This window comes from Zootoca vivipara, chromosome 10 (assembly GCF_963506605.1).
Source record: "Zootoca vivipara chromosome 10, rZooViv1.1, whole genome shotgun sequence".
NCBI classification, from domain to species: domain Eukaryota; kingdom Metazoa; phylum Chordata; class Lepidosauria; order Squamata; family Lacertidae; genus Zootoca; species Zootoca vivipara.
In genome coordinates this window covers 27,983,039-28,000,894 of record NC_083285.1, presented here as the reverse complement: position 1 = coordinate 28,000,894, position 17,856 = coordinate 27,983,039, and the positions used below count along the sequence as shown (strand labels likewise).

The 17,856-nt window shown below is 37.7% G+C and overlaps 1 protein-coding gene across 6 annotated transcripts in view; it reads right to left on the bottom strand.

The window, feature by feature from the left end:
* The window catches only part of CPSF6 (cleavage and polyadenylation specific factor 6), a 30,157-nt gene that overhangs the window by 6,722 nt on the left and 5,579 nt on the right, over positions 1-17,856 (bottom strand). For 3 of the 6 annotated variants that reach the window (XM_060279652.1, XM_035127010.2, XM_060279653.1), the window contains exons 2-10: positions 17,329-17,538; positions 16,704-16,807; positions 16,043-16,188; positions 15,440-15,613; positions 13,909-14,404; positions 11,574-11,666; positions 10,305-10,420; positions 9,100-9,253; positions 8,143-8,335 (exon numbers count right to left, since the gene is read on the bottom strand). In XM_060279652.1, coding sequence (XP_060135635.1) covers positions 8,146-8,335; positions 9,100-9,253; positions 10,305-10,420; positions 11,574-11,666; positions 13,909-14,404; positions 15,440-15,613; positions 16,043-16,188; positions 16,704-16,807; positions 17,329-17,538 — 1,683 coding nt within the window. In that variant the 3' untranslated portion in view covers positions 8,143-8,145. The remainder of the gene's footprint in view (positions 1-8,142; positions 8,336-9,099; positions 9,254-10,304; positions 10,421-11,573; positions 11,667-13,908; positions 14,405-15,439; positions 15,614-16,042; positions 16,189-16,703; positions 16,808-17,328; positions 17,539-17,856) is intronic. The other 3 variants (XM_035127011.2, XM_035127012.2, XM_035127013.2) reach the window with 3 other exon arrangements.

Below are 17,856 nucleotides of genomic sequence, written 5' to 3'. Positions count from 1 at the left end.
CTGTGCATCAGAGAACCCTAGTTCAATCAGGGTTTCTTTAGATGCAGGTTAATTCATACATACTGGAAAGCAAGCAGTACCTACAGCAGTCATGCCTGCAGAACCTTCCTTAAGAACATGATGCCAAAGATACAGTTAAATTGCTGAGGAGGGGGAAACAGTTACCTATTAAAAGCCATCACGTTGAAGAATCAGAACTACTTATGTAAAAACCACAGTAAATAGATGATAGTTCATATATGCACAAACATTACTCGGATAACTTTAAACATACATTTTCCATTCCCAACTTTATTTAGAAGCTAGCTCCACTAATTTCAATGGTGCTTACACCCAAGTAAGAGTGCAGCCTTAAACTCTACGCACTCTTCCTCAGCAGTAAGCCATGCTGAACCCAATGGAACAGACTTCCAAGAAATGGGTTTAGGATGATGCAAATCTTTTAATAACTACAAAGCAGTAAGTTATTTTTCAGTGGTTCACATCTATTTCCAAAGCTTTTAAAATACCTTAAAACCAAATTTGCAAAGAAGCACATCAACAAGTCATTTCAAATTCAGGCATATTAATATATTCAGAACATATAGCAGTATGCAGCTGTCATAAGGTCACCCTCAGTATTAAAAAACCCCTATTTAGATTAGAAAACAAATTTATGATAATAATGAGAACTTCAGAAGTTTTCCTCTTCCCACAAACTGTTTTTTAATAAAGTCTAGGCTATATAACTAATCAATATGCAGGATTAGGATAATTTCTTTAGTTTCTCAAGTATTCAATAATGACTAAGTATTCTGGTTTTTGACATAACCAAATCCTTAGTTATTTTAAAGCTGGCTTTTAACAGTAAGATGCATCATATTGTGCTTCAGTAGCAGCCAACTGAAAAACAAGTTGGGAGTGCACTTCAGTTTCAGAAGAGTGAAATGACAGCTGCAAAACTGCATATTAGGATTTCCCTTGCAACACTCTTATATTCTATTGATACTAAGTGTCTTTACTGCTTCTAAAGGAATTCTGAACAGGAAAAAAGGATTTCATTGTTGTACCATAATGTGCTATGTGTCTGTAGCAGTTTTCATTTGAGACAGTAAATACATTTTTTAAATGACTGTCAATACAAGAAATTTTAGGTTTCATTATGTGGAAAGTATCTTAGGGATTATCATGAATTGATACACATTCTGTTCTTTAAAAGTATTTAAACATATATAGATTAGTGAAGACTTACTGAATTCCATTGCAGTAATCTATAATAGCTACACCCAAATGAATGGTATAATACAAAATAGGCTACAGGCATAAATTCTTTTTGCAGTGATTTAGACAAGGAGTTTATAGCTTTACATGAATATTGCTATTCAGTGAAGTTGTTCTAGTTTCCTGTTAAAATTATAAAAAAGCACCAATAACTTGATTTTTACTATGAGTTTTGTAGGAAACCAGTCTCCTTTCTTCACAAAGTATTGTCTCTTGTCTAAAATCAAATTATAAATTTGAATTACAGAACATTTTAATTTGAGTGAATGTGCTCACAAGGCAACTTTTTCTCTACTGCGATATGCAGATAGAAGCTGTAAAAGCAATAACCTTTTTTGCTATTCAAAGGGACGTGCAATTAACATCACTAAACAGCAATAAAACCCTAGCTACTCCTTTGAGTACCCAAGCAAACCTTTTTACTAAATCACTTCAGTGAAGATATAAAAATAAGCTTGGTCTAGGAACTGGAAGTAAGATCACATGCATCTCCTCACCCTCACAGCCAATTCCTTGTCTTACATCAATTCCCCCCCCCCCCACTGTAATCTATGTTAGCAATGACCATTTGTAACACCAAACCTAGGTAAATGAATCGTCCTTGTGCCCCAAAAGTCACCTGAGAACACTGATTAAATTAGGTTGTCAAAAATAAGTTGAAGAGTGTCCCCTGCACTGGCAACAATCTAGGTCTGTAGGCCAAATACAGAGAAGAGGCAGGGGAAAATTCATGCAAGGTGAAGGACACTGATGGCCCACACACAACCCCTAAACCTAGTTTATTTTTATATCTGCAGGAGAATGAATTTCCCTTTTACCTTATTCACTAAGTTCAAAGTCCATAGCTGTAAATTGAACTTCACACAAATGAGACTAACATTCATATTATAACACAAGAACTTAGGGTTGGATCCAATGCTACACCAGCGGCGTTCTGCTGGCACAATGGAACTTCTATTTCTCCTCAACTCCCAATCTGCTCGGGTGGGTCCCCTAACTCTCCAGATATGAGTTTGAGGGTGGGTGGGTATGGAGGGGACAGGTTAGAAAGAGAGACTTCATTGTATGTCAGAAGTCCATTGCACCAGCAGAGCTGCAGCGCTGGACACAAATCTTATTTTTCAACCATACACTGATACAACAACTTGAAATGGCAAGTCAATATTCTGTGACTCTTTAGGTTTGCACTTTTATTTACAACAAGCTATTTTTCTAATACTGTAACTAGTCTTTTTTATTTTGGCATCTCTCCCCCTGCAACTATTGTGTTTAATATGTGTATCAGTCTAACCTTAACACTCAACAGCATTTTAGGGATGTGTGGGGAAATGCATTCAACCAATTCCCCAGCTGCTTAAGCTTTCATAAAACCATATCTTATTACTCAATTTATTAACCAGACACAGCAAAAAAAAATATTAACAAGGCACAGTAAAAACTATCAATTTAGTGTTGTGTGTTCCAAGTGAAAAAATGTGCTAATCTGCTTAATAAATTTGGATCACAGTTCTGAAGCTACTTCCACTTACTCTAGTAACAGGAATTTTGTGGATTTGTAGCATTACAATACATTTAGTCAGAAATGCACATTATTTAAACCCTTAGTAGTGACAACCCAGTTCAATGCACAAAAATACTCTCATTAAGGGTTTGCTATAAAAGCCATTTTCCCTTTTGCACATGTCACAATTTGGTTATAGTCTATATATATATGTTCACACTGAGGCATGACAAAGACTAGTAGAACTCAGACTGCAACAAGTAAAATGGTGAATATACAAGTTTCTTTGTTTAAAAAAACAAACACAATTTGTTCTCAAACCACAATAAACAATAGTTTCAGGCCAGTTCACTTCCCAAATAAGGTTTCCCAACAACTCCAATACCCTGCCATCACAAAAATTAAGCCGCTTCAAACCAGAAAGGATTGAGGGTCTTCAATACAGTTTCTTGTACATCTACTGAACAAAGTAATTTGTACTAACTAACAATTATGAAAAACAGACAATAAGGAAACTGGATTTTCATGAAAACCATAACACAAATTAAACAGCAAATTTTAACACGTTGGGGATTATGCACTATACCAGTATGTTCTTATTTATTTCACAATTAACACTAATTCGTCAGAAATGGTAGATTGTTTTATCTGCATAATTATTTACTGTGCAAATGTAATTTGTAACCTATGAGCTCCAAATAGCAGCAGTGCAATCAATACTATAAATAAATGTGTTACAGCAAAAATGATGTTTAACCATATGGCCTCCTACAATGAGTTTCAAAAAACAATGTGAGTTTCAAATACAAATAGCAGCATGTATTTTAGGAATGAAGATTTTTAAAACCAGGTAAAACATTCTGGATTATAACAGGGAGAAGGAGAAACATAGCCCTTGCTGTTTTGTCACTTTGCAAACAAACCTTCCTAACCTTTTTAGAGTAAGCACTGCCTCTTTAAAAAGGGGTAGTGATATTTACTAATCCAGCAGTGGTGCCAGTCTATATAAAAGTAGGACTTACTAGTCTCATGAAAAGAAAGTAATTAACTTCCTAATAATATTGTTGCATTAATTTGATACACAACACATTTCCCTATTTCAATGCCTTAATGTGTATAGAGTGTATGCACAGTACAAAGTGGGACTGGAGTGGTGTGACCTTCGCTGCTTGTTTTTGAGAGGCTGGGATCTCACAGATTTGACCTATGGGCTTAGATTTCATACCTGCATAATGTCCAATGAGTGGATGGATGGTGGGGTCAGGAAAGGTAAACCATGTTCACAAACACTACATATTTTCAACACACATCACAGGGTGTGAACAGGAGCATTCACTCAATTACCTCTCATGAACACAGACTTGTAACAATATTTTTTTCAGTATTCTTACTACACATATAAAAGACAGCTTGCGAACACACTTAAAAAAAAGAACAGCAAATCACTTTTTATACAAACCGGCCTCTTGATTGGCACACTAAAACAACTCTTAGTATTTGAAGAGTTTTGCTTATGGTGGTTTGAGAACAGAATACAGAAAAGTGTTATGTCAAAAAAGGGGCTCAAGCTCAACATACAGGTCAATCAACATTAGGGTGCTTCATTCTTTTTCAAATCCATACCAATCTACTTTGACTTTAAAAACTTTAATAACCACAAATTAACAAATAGTATGTAGCATTTAGACTTCTAAAAACTGACAGTTTAGCTAATGTATTATTTTATTCACATCAGAGCCTAAGATCAATCATTATGGATTTCCTACAGAAGAGCACTTGCTTAGGATAAAGCATGAGATCAGTATGTACTTTATCACATGTGATTATTTAGTTTTCATGTCTGAAGCAGTCCTAAGATTGTCACTGTTCTATCACTACACATTCAACCTTTGCTGCTAACGTTTGCTCTAAATATGACCCAACACAAACATGTTCATGATCTGCTTGTGGTTTGCATATAAGTTGCTGAAATTTCCAGCAGATCAGTACAAGAAAATAGGTTCATCTGAAAATATTCACAATTTTCTTGTACTTTTATATCGACATTATACAAAAGACACAACAAAAAATGATAGTTTCATGAACACGTTCAAAATAACCCAGTAGCTAGAAATATGTTGTCAATTCACACATCATGAAGTATAAGCATATTAAAGGAAGAGAAACCCCACTACGGGATCATTCACTGCACCACTCAATAACCACCAAACAAGAAGGATGGAATGGTACATCTTATTTCAGAAATTCAGCTCATCTCTATGAATATACTAAGTGTGGGTGACAATGGATTGGATCCAAAATATTGTGAGGGAAAACAACATGCATTTTCACTGTTCCATGGACTTTCTTGCAAAAGAACTAGTGTAAAACTTCTCCCAGTGCTCTACCTCCATGTATGAGGGATTGTGATACAACATAAGAAGGCAGGAGAGCACTGAGCTTGCATTAACGGAGAAGCTTCTCTAGATTTGGGCTCACTTCTCACAATTCCTGAACAAATTCCTCTCTGTGCACAGGGAAGAGCATCGGATCCAACCCAATGTGACTGATCAAAATATCTGACTGTTCCACTACAGATAAAATTTAGTGAACAAATGTTCAATAATTAATTCTACTTCAGGTTGGATTTAGAGAAATGTGTAAATAATAGGGCTGGTGGAAGATGACCTCTCCACCCTCTGCCACCCTCCAGCCCAGGCTCCCCTGCCAGTTGTGGGATATTATGCAATGGAATAAGTTGTGGCATGGGGGCAGAGAAGAAAGAGGCAGCCCAGTAATCTGGGCAGAAGTAACCTTCATAAGCAAGAGCTCCCACTTACAAAGTCGTCTCTGCCTGTTTTTCGGACATTCCTTCTTTGGTCCCAGCTTGTCATGCTAGAACTCACCCCATTCAGTGATTACCCTTGACCCCTTCCCACAAGGGGTGGGGTGGAAGCTTCCACCAGCTATGATACATGGACATTTCTCTGGATTCAACCCTTCATAAACTACCTTCACATCATTCACCAATTCAACAAATAATAGGGAGAAAAGCTGTGTCATTCTGCTGCCGGGAGCACAGTATATCTACTTAGTCTTTAGACACTAGAGAACACAGACAATAGTTCGTAAGATTATAGCAATAAAGTAACTAGCCTGCACAACAGTGTCTAGTTTTAAAGGGGCATAGATGTGGGTAAAAATCAAATTATGATTTTTAAATTCTCACCTTTACCCTTCCAATGTTATAAAAGTATAATCTTTAAGACAGTGCAATGGAATTTTAGATAAACATACAAATTGGAATGGAAAGTTGTATCTCTCACATAAGTAGTGAAAAATAAACCTTATAAGCTTAACTGTGTCTTTGTGTGTGCCTATAAAAGTAAATTAAACTAACTGTTCTATGGTCACCTCAGAATATGACTGTTTATCCTCAAATTTTTTATATTAATTTTGCACCATATAGCACAGATTGTACAAGTACAATAAGTACATGAAATTTAAAGCTTTGCCCAAAATAAACATCTACAAGAGAACATAAGTTTTACTTTACAGAAACAAAAGACCATTTTAAGGAACAGATTATTATTTTTTTACAGTGATGTGATTAAAACACAACACTTCATTTAAACCGTATCTCCTTTTAGCAGACGTTTAGCATCCCAATTCCTTTTCAAATCAAAATCAAATACTGCATACTGCTTATTTTGTTATGGGACAAATTTTACTTATATCCATGTGTGTAGCGTACTAGTACGCAAACATGAAAATGTACCGGTAGCCATTCTAAAACAAAACCCAACACTGCTTTGGGGTTTTTAAACATTCCACAGTTCTTCAATCACCCTCACAATACCCTGGTTTTCATGCAAATTAATTCCTCCAGAGTTAAAAGATTGGGACATCAAATTTTATGCTTAGAAATGATGGTGTGTACTGGTCTGTGACTGTGAAGTTAATTTCATATTTCTGGCACTGATTTCTAAACATGTAACACATTCTTTTGGTTTTAAGTGTCTGCGATAAGCACTCCCATCAAATTGAAGATTCCCATTGTTACCATATGGGCAAAGTCATCAATGATTATAACCAAAGAAAATGTATTCTGTCTTAACAGTAACTTCAAGAGTTAATGAGAAAAACTTGGATGTGCTATAAATTGTGTAACTGAAAGGTTTATATAAAATAGTAACTTCAGCTTCATGCTAGTTATAAAACTCAATAGATACAAAATATTTTAGACCAATTATAAAACTTATTCAAAACTATTATGTTTTCCTTTTAACTGACACCTAGGCCAGGATCCAAAACTATACTTTAGAACCCTAATGGAATGGGGGGATTTTTTGTTTTTTCTTTTAAAAGCAAACCACCCATACCATAAAAAAGGGCTTGCCATATCACATTAGGAGGCTACTGTAACAAGAAGGAAATTCAAAGCTACCCCCCCCCCCCCCCGGAAATGCATAATTAGTAGAATTTTCCTTTGAATCATGGTACTAGGTTTCCAATAAAAAAATACAAAACAGCTAGAACTTCATTCAATATCTATTAATTTGAATATGCAACTATATTTACCTGCATTATGGAAACTACAGTTAAGAGGAACAGGAAACCCTAGTGTAACAGCCACACCTAAGGTCTGAACACTTGTGAGTTTGATGTATATTGTGGGCAACTGAAAATAGGCTATGATCCATGTGTTAATAATCCATAAAGTTGAGATATACAGGAATTTAGGTACCGATTACACGATTTGTGTAATCTTATTTCCTCTGACTATGATTAATATAAAACAAAGGCCAAATGCTTGGATTAAAGCAATTTAAAATAGACTAGTGGCCTAACTATGTGATTCTGTTTCAAATAATGCCGCACCTCATAGGACTATATACTAGACTCCACTATCAGTGCAATGTCACAACATGTTGCACTGCAATAGTGGTGGTAATTTACCCCAGTCACTGGTGCCATCTAAAACCTTCCCAGTAGCCACCTTGGGCATGTTGTTACCATGCAAATATATAATAGGCAAGACAGCTCTGCTAAATGGTACCCCAATGCCTGAAAGTTCATGTAAATTTGAACTGCTAAATTTATTTATTTTTTAAATTAAAATTTGTCTTTATTTCTTGTTTTAAAAAACTTACAAATTGAACTGCTAAATTTAATGAGTACCAGGCCGACATTAAAACAGCAAAATCACACGAACACATTTCACACACCAGAAGGCAGTTAGCAAAGGGGGGGGGGGGAGAGAAGAGAAATGACAAGGTATTAACACTTACCTGAATATAACATCATTATCAGGAAAATGTACAATATAACATACCATAAACCTTTATTCTATAAAACTATATAAAGTTTTTAAAGCCTCGTTAAAAGATGAATATACCTACCTCTTAACGATGGCGATACTCTCGTTCTCTATCGCGCTCTCTGTCGCGGTCTCTATCACGATCACGATGTCTCTCACGTTCACGGCTTCTTTCCCGGTAATAATCATCATGACGATCTCTGCTACGAGATTTGTGGCGCCGGCTCTTCTCTCTTGACCTGCTGTGGTCTCTCTCTCTTGATCGCTCACGTCTTCTAAAAGGAATTACTTCATTAATTCTCTCAAATTGCAACATTTTGCTGCAATAAACACAACACACTGTATTTGTTTACTTCCTTGGGTATGAAGAACCCTGTCTCAATACAAAGAAATTGTTTAGATGAACTCTGGCAATTAGGTTCACTGTGATATTATCATCAAGTAATAGTTCTGCTGCTAATGTTGTTTATATGATTTCATGACTTTTATTCTATTTTTGTCTTTTACATCTCGAAGTTACATTAGGAGCCTTTGCACAGCCAAAAGGCAGGACAGAAAATTCCCCTAATGATACTGTGGTACAGGTGTTCAGAATTGAAATTTATTCCATTCCAAGTCCAGCTGATGTTCAAGATAATGGAATTGCTATGCTTTTTCTACTCTACCTTTCCTACCAGCTATTGTAATTTGAGTCCCTCCTTGATAAAAGTCACTTTAAGAACTTATAATGGTTTTTCCCCCAACAGTTTAATTAGGTTTTAAGATACTGTGAAGTTGTTCAACTGTGGTTTCATTAGAAACTAACCTTCCAATTACATCTGCATTTTCCTAACCATGAAATTAAGCTTTACAAAAACTAGAGCTACATCAAGTTAATTATTTTAAGTGATATCCAAGTCACACACTGAATAGACCCACTAAAATCCATAGACTTAAGTACATTGCATGACTTAAATAGGTCCATTCCCTAATTTAGCCCCACGACTCTTATCTGAAACTTTATTCAAAACTTTCCCACATTTTTATACAAAAGGTTTACCTTGACCCGGAACCATAAGACTTGGACTCAATTCCATGGAGGCAATCTTGCAGAGAGCTAATAAGTACTTTGCAGCGATCATCAGCAGATACTTTGGACTGTTTAATTAATGAAATTGCAGTCACCAAGGTTTCTATAGCACTTCCATACTCCGCTGAAAATTGATAAAACAATGTGAATGAACAGTTAAATTAATTCTTAACATCAGAATATCCCTTCCCATTGTCCAGCCTTCTTCAACTATTCAAACAAGATTGTTCCACTTCATACTGACCTAGTCCGCACATTACAATAAGCCAGTTTTTAAAAAATTATGGTTTAATGTGAATGAGTAGTGTGTGAGTTCATGCCATTCAAAAGTTCCCATGACACTCTTCCACTACTTCTCCAGCCATGCCACAGACAAAACAAACTAGACTCTTTTGACTTGTCACATTGCCTAAACTTGGGCTCATGATTTGCTTCTCTCTGAATGAACCACAAGCAACATTACAAGCCAAACACTTGCTTGCTTCATCTGTGGTGCAGTAGCAGCAAAAGTGGAAAAGAGGAATGCCACAGGAACCTTTGAGCAACGTGTACCAGCATGCTGCTTGTTCATATTAAACCAGTTTCAAACGATGGTTTAATGTGATGGGTGAGCTAGACTACTATAGCAGGAGGCTAATACAACTAAGTAGTCCTCCATACAGTATGTGTCCCTCTACATTAGAAAAAATAGATATAATGGGAAAGTGTTCTTGCTCTAGCATTTTCATGATATACTACACTTTTCTCTGTGTAATTCATTTTTTGGTAGGGGAGCATTCAATTATGCAGGCCCCACATTGTCGGAAGTGGTATAAACAACACATTTACTGCTGTTTGTAGGATCTAGGCACATGCTCTATATTAGACCTTTCCAATTCCAAAAGGAAGTGCTCAGGTGGCATTTAAGCAACAGATAGTTAAAAGCATGCTGAAAGGGTAATCTTTTAGTTGATGGCAGAACACTAAGATAAGGGAGAGGAATTAATGTCCAATGGCAGTGAATTCACTTTCTGAGTGCCACAACAGAAAAAGGCCAGTCATGTGCTCCCAACACCTGTATTTTAGAAAGTGGAAACACACAGAAGGGCCTTATCAGATTATTTTCGTGGATAGGCATATGTATATGTGCAGAGACAGTCCTAGATATCACATCAGACGATCATAAATATACTGACCAGCACTTGCATCTGATACAGCTCTTGAAATGGCACTGCTAGAGATAGCTCTGTTTCTATTCATGATTTCTTCAAATTCTGCTTCACTTAAAGGTGTCCTTGCAGCATCTATTTCTCTGCAAACACACACAAGTTCAAAACATTTACCTCCAACAAGTTAGGGAAGTGCAACTGTTTTAACAATTCTAGTATGCAATTTAAGCAAAACAACAAATCAGAGGAAGCTTTTTCTAAACCAAGATATTTACAATGCAAAACCTGCAGGCTAGAGAGAAAAAGTAGACTACCACAGCAGCAACAACTCTGTTATTAGTGTGAAATGTCAGATAATCTACTTATGTTCTGCTTTCCATCTTCAGAAAGCTCCAACAGATAGTTACAAATCTGTCTAGCATGTATATGTATCACTGAGGCAGAGATCTGTAGCCTGCTCAAATCAGTAAATGAGTCTTTCAAAGAGTTCTGTCCTCAAAATATATCTGTCATAGTGAACATCATGAATAAATGTTGCCAAGCATTAAGAATGCTCTGTTCTCTAAAGATATTCATGCTTTTAACACAAGCATAATGATGTGCCAGTAGTTAACTATTTACTTAACTAAAGTTAGTGACAGAAATATACTTATTCTGCTATGCTCCCTTGAACTCCGCAACACCTGCCATTCTCTGCTTTAAACAGAACATCTGGAGAATGACAACAAGACTAGAGAAGGCCTTTCTCCTCTTACAGGCATTACTACTATGCCTCAGGATGTACCACCCAATTTCCTCCTCCAGTTTCTTTGTGGCACACACTAATATAGATAATGTAATATATTTGACAAGCTAGAAAGGAAGTCATGCCTTAGGATACGATTTTAATCTTTGCTGGTGGTAACCATTGCTGTTCACCTGCTGATGGAAGACATCTGCCAGATGAATGGGAAGGAAATTAATTATCAGTCAAACTTCAATTCTTCAACCCTCTAGAGAAGATGGGGAGGCGGCAGTGAGGAGGAATTGCCAAAAGTTGCCTCTCTTTCTCTTCTGCTGATAGATAACCTCCCATCAGCAGGGGAACACCAACTAGACTATGTTCTCCATATTCCTTCCAGCGCTATAAAATTATATGGCTTTACGTGCTTTTAAGAAATGTTTTCTTGCGAGTGTTAGTTCTTTTGGTAGAAAGAAAATGCAGAATGATAAGCAATGCTATCCTCTTAAGAGCAAGAAGTGGATCAAGATCCTATAGCTGATTTAGCATAAGAGGAAATGTCTAAAAATTCATACCTCCCTGCGTTTTGAGTATTATTTTTCGTTTGTCTCCAATACAATGGCATATGTAATTGTTCTCTTATGGGCATGTTATTTCCAGTGAAACGCCTATGATATATAATTGACAATTTAAATATAGTTATGGATTGTAGTTGAGATCATCATGAAAATATTGGACATTATGTGCAGAGATTCTACTTCTGCTTTCAACCCCCTCAGCCCTCCCTTGTTTATTAGAGTATTATCTTGATATACAAAATATTAAAAAGATTGGTTTTATAAACTATGGGTTCTCAGCATAGTCTTCCAAGTTATTATGCCAAATGCTCTAAATTCCGAAAAAGGTGAATGATAACATTTTAAATTTTAGACAGTAATTCCATGAACCAATTAACAAAGCTAGAAACAATGTTCTCAAGTAATAGACTAGGAAGGTTATTTGACAAAAAATTATCCCAACAAAGCCTCTGTTATATGCTACAACATGCAAGTAGATTCCTATATATCACAATCTATAAACGTCTAAAAATTTGATATAACATGAACATAAGACAAACAGCAACAAAGGGAAATTAGCAGCAAAGGGTAAGCCAACAGGAGTGTATTATGTAAGTCTGGAAAAGAAAAGGTGGATGTAGACAACTGATACAGCAGCTGACATAAGGTCATCATGGGATTTCTAAGCATTTCACCCATAGTGATAACTTGCAAGTTGAGTGAAAACAAAGAATTTAACTATCTCCTGAATAAAACTTGATCAACAATCGGGGTTCCTCTTTCAGTTAAAAAACAACTCAATGATTCCTCATATTGTCTGCCATCTGATATGGTTGTCTGAATCCATCAGAGTAGTCATACAAAGATTACTCTAGGTCACTGGAGTTGCTAGGAAGATGTAGGTTAAGCAGAAAGTAAAGCAGGACATCTCAAGCTGACGCACAGAGTGTTTTCTTATTAGAGACCAAAATTTGTCCATTTAAAAGAACATACATTTATATTAATATTTACACTGTGATTTACTTTAAAGGAACTAAATTGCAACTTTCAGCTGGTGAAGAAAACTTGAGTAGCTGAATATTAAAAAGTTAATTACACACAAACACACACACACACAGGTAAGGGGAGCTTACAAATGTAGCATTTGTTTAAAGACATAAAAGAAGCCACCAATGAAAACAAAATAAAACAAATACTGTACATAGCTGATGGAAATGAGGAAGGCCTAAGTATTGTTTTTAACACACTGGTTCTCAAACTGTGCAGTCACCCACACCCACTGGGAGTTCACAAAACACCTGCAGGGGAGAACAAAGGATTGGATCTGAAGCCTTCTTTCCTTTGTCAGCCAAGATGTTGGTAGGTTAAATATCCTTTAGCGAAGGATACATTTTGCACTGGATTTGTGGGCATGATTTGGCAAAAGCTGCTGCTTTGTTCCAATGATGCTTTCCTGGGGTGTAGTTTTAGCATGTACAATCATATAGTCGTACCTTGGAAGTTGAACAGAATCTGTTCTGGAAGTCCGTTCGACTTCCAAAACGTTCGGAAACCAAAGTGCAGCTTCTGGTTGGCTGCAGGAAGCTCCTGCAGCCAATCGGAAGCCATGGAAGGCCTGTTGAATGTTCGGGTTCCAAAGAACATTTGCAAACTGGAACACTCATTTCCGGGTTTGCAGCGTTTGGGAGCCAAAATGTCTGAGTATCAAGGCATTCGAGATCCAAGGTCCGACCGTATATTGTTCTATTCTGCTTTCTAACGCCTGGGTTAGATCAGTTCTCCACTTCACAGATGTTTGCACGCCGCAGCAAGCTATGTACACTGCAGCAATCAATTACCTATCTACAGTGGTACCTCAACTTACGAAGACGATCCATTCCGCGGTCGTCTTCGTAAGTCGAGGTTTTCGGTTGTTGAAGCGATGCCATGGCGCATGCGCGAAGTGCAATTTCGCACTTCTGCACATGCACCGACCGCGCGCGCCGCTCTGCGCAGAACGGGCGCGCGCCGGGAGGACTTCCGGAGGCTTTGACTTCGGAAGTCAAAATCTTCGGAAGTCGAAGCCTTCGGATGTCAAGGTATGACTGTATCATCACTATTTTTGGTTCCCCTCTTTCGAATGCATGCTTTCTAGGGGCCCAAAAATCATAAGTTATGTCTGGTGAAGGCAAAGCTGGTCCTCCACATTTATCACTATATAAGTCATTAAACTGGTTTAATGTCATCCCCACATTTGAGAAACACTTTTCTGATGTAACCTTACTTCCTTGAAGGAAATCAAGCCTCCTTATTAAGACTCTTTAAGAGTTTCTAAAGAGGAATAAAGTTGCTATCAATGAGGAAAGTAACTCACCTGCCTGGTGGACCATAATCACCTCTGTCATAAGGTGGAGGTCGGCCATATGGGTCTGAAGGTGGTGGACCACGGCTGTCTGATGTAGGTATGCCACTGTTGGCTGGCGGGGGGAAGAAAGCTGGATTCACGTGTGGAGCTGGTGGGGGAGCACCTGGTGGAGGCCCAGGTAAGTGAGGAGGAGGAGCCAATGTCAGGGGTGGCCCTAGCGGACCAGGTGGACGAGGGGGGAAAGGACCTGGAGGTGGAGGGGGGCCCTGTTGTGGGGGTGGAGGACCGGGTGGAGGACCATAGCCTGGAACTGGAGGTGGAGGGCCAGGGGGAAGTGGGCCCAGTGGAGGTTGACCAAAGGGTTGCCCTGGAAACAGAACTGGAGGAGGGGGACGGTCACCACGATTAGGGGGACCCGTTAGTGGAGGAGGTAGAACCTGGCCAGGTGGAGGAGGACCTGGAGGGCCTGGAGGGCCTAGGGGTGGACGTGGAGGTGTCTGTCCAGCTAAATGGGAAGGAAGAAAGAAAGAATAATGCCTTCTACTACTTCTAGGAAAACTTTCTCCACATTTACAGAATCATTTGTAAAAAGCATTGAGAAAGCTTACTGACATAAGGATATGAATATTAAATATAAATATAACAAGAATCCACGTTATCAAATAATCTGGCACTTCTCATGGTGGAAAGGTAAGAGGTGTCATTTACCCCAGCTACTTGCATTCCACAGCATGCCAATGCTAAATAATAATAATAATAATAATAATAATAATAATAATAATAATAATACTTTATTTATTTATACCCCGCCCATCTGGCCAGGTCTCCCCAGCCACTCTGGGCAGCTTCCAACAGAAGAATAAAACACAATAATCTATTAAACATTAAAAGCTTCCCTGAACAGGGCTACCTTCAGATGTCTTCTAAAAGTCTGGTAGTTGTTTTCCTTTTTAACATCTGTTGGGAGGGCGTTCCACAGGGTAGGCGCCACCACCGAGAAGGCCCTCTGCCTAGTTCCCTGCAACTTGGCTTCTCGCAACGAGGGAACCGCCAGAAGGCCCTCGATGCTGGACCTCAGTGTCCGGACAGAACGATGGAGGTGGAGACGCTCCTTCAGGTATACTGGACCGAGGCCATTTAGGGCTTTAAAGGTCAGCACCAACACTTTGAATTGTGCTCGGAAACGTACTGGGAGCCAATGTAGATCTTTCAAGACCGGTGTTATGTGTTAAACCATAGGTTTCTAATGTTTTACAATAAAGCTTATAACTTTTGAGTATAGACTCAGGCGAGAGAGAGACTAATGAAAATGTCCAATATTGCGGTAACAACAGGACTAACACTATACACTTGTGGTTCTGTTTTATTATAGTGTTCTTTTATACTGTGTGTGTTTTAACTTAGTTTTTTTTAATTCAGTATAGAATGGCAATATAAAATAATCCTACTGTCCAGAAACAAAGTGCATTGACTGTCAAGTCAAATTTCAAGATCTTCAACTATACATAAAGGCAGCAATGTGTAACACAAGATATTTTACCTGGAAAAGGTGGTGGGGGTCCTCCTGGTCCAGCTGGTCCAGGAAATCTATCCCCTCCTGGAAGGGTGCCTGGAAAACGACCCCTCCCTCTGTTACTTGGTGGAAACGATGCCCGTGAACCGCCTCCAGGAGGACCAGCTTTGCCTTCACCAGACATCTGGCCTGACTGTGTAGCTGAAAGAAGAAAACAAAAGTGTTCAATATACAACACTTAGTTTATTTTTATGCTGTTCTTATATTTTATTATATTTATGCTTTCATTAGCTAGTTTGAATAGGTCCAGGATTCACCAGTTACATGATGCTTTATCAATGTGATGTTTCAAATGTATAGGAACTCAAATTAGCTTCAATCATGTTTTTATCACTAAAAAAAAGTAGTACTAGAGAAAGTAAGATCCATGTCTTTCTACAATATTCTTAAAAAGTCTACAGAAACTGTAGTTTGAGCAGTATTATTTCATTTCAGTAAACCAAGCTTTAGTCAGCAGATTCTCCACACTTAATAGCCAAATACAAACACATCCACAATTGCAAAATGGTAATTTTTCCTTCCAAAACATGGTCTTTCACTTTACTGTGAGTAGCTGGGAGCAACACTTACTTTTTCTGGACTGCAGTTCAAATTGACTCAGAAACTGTTTATTACAAGGAGTAACAACAGGATTTTGACCATGCAATTCTCGTTTAGGCAACAGATCCATTAGTTTTTTTGAAGATGCCTCAGATCCCACACCTACAAGAGCAAACCTGGGGAAAAATAGATGGGGGAATTATGTATGGTGGTGGTGGTGGGGCCCTGAGAAAGTGTCACTCAACTGAAATGTTTTACAATAATTTTAGAAGGAAGACTTAAGAGTCAGTTTTTGATTCAACAATTGCCTAATTCCCCCACCCCCATATAAGCCAACTGTAATAGGCTACCATACATTTCCTAATAATTTACTCTGAAGTGTAACCCTCATTTACTATTAGCTCAAGACACCCCAAACCTTCTAGCACACCAGCTTTCATTTTTGGCACTTAAACCTGCTTTCATGCAGTATTCAGAACCAGTTACTTCACGGATTCCTTTTCTTGACCAACACAATCTCAACTTCCTTTATGGTCTGTCCAGTTAAACTCACTACTCCTCCCTTAAATATTGTTCTAGTCCTGTCCCATCTTCTTAAGCTACATTCTCTCAAGCAACAAAACAGTGTCCTGTACAGCCTGTCACACTGTAGAACAAAAATGGAAATGTTGAATTTAAACAAAATTCTTACCCCTTAGACTGGCCATTAGCTCGGTTTTCAAAAAATTTTATTTCCAAAATATCATTTACACCAAGTGAATGAACTGCTTCAGTTAAATCTTCATCTGTCGTCCACTGGAAAATATTCATAATTGAAATATCATTTTTGAACATAATAGCAAAAATAAAACATAGAAGCAAAGCCCACACCCCCCAAAAAATTCATGATCACTTTTCCACTGCACCATTCAAGGGAACAGATAATACAGCAGACACTAAGTGCATCTGACATATGATGCATACGATAGAAAAGCTTTTTTAAGCTAAATTGGTTTCACTTATTGTTTTCTAAAGTTACTGGAATGATTCCTAATGCCCAGAAATATAATTCAGCAAATTATGTTTAAAATAAGCAAAGAATTTGTTAATTTACATAGACTTTAATGACTGCAATGATTACAAACTCAAAAGTCCACTTTACAGTCATTGCTTATACCAAAAGAGGAAGGGTCACAGCTCAGTGGTAGAGAATATGCATGCTGAAGCCTCTGAGGGCTGCACCTAGTCCAGACAATAGTGAACTAGATAGGTCAATGGTCTGAGTTAATGGAGCTTCTTACAATTCCTATTGCAGCAATAACTAGTGGAACACTTACCCAAGTAAGATTCCCAATGTACAATGCAATTCTCTTTCCTGTATACGTGTAGACAACATTTGGTGCTGATCCTTTGCCTACATCATCTCCAACAGATGGTGGGAGAGAGTCCATATAATCACGATCCTCTGGAGCATCACCGTTATTGGCAGATGGAGAGATGACGTCGTCATACAGATCTATTTGATCATGCCCACCATACTCAGCCTCCTAGAAGACAGAGGTCATGAATGTCATACTTTTAGTTGATTTTTTTCTGGAGAGGCTTGAATAGAACTTTATTTAATTAATTAATGGTATTTATAAACCATACCTTCATAATATTTATTCCAGTGTAGTATATATTACATTTTTAAAAACAGTAAAATGTTCCAACAATTAAAAATACCAATTAACAAATAATATAAGTAAAATATTAATTAACAGAGTGAAAACTTCATTTCCAGTGTTTAAAAAACACAGCACCTTGAAGCTAGAGGTAACTGAAGTCGCAACAAAACAGTACTAAACCAAAAGAATTAAATGCAT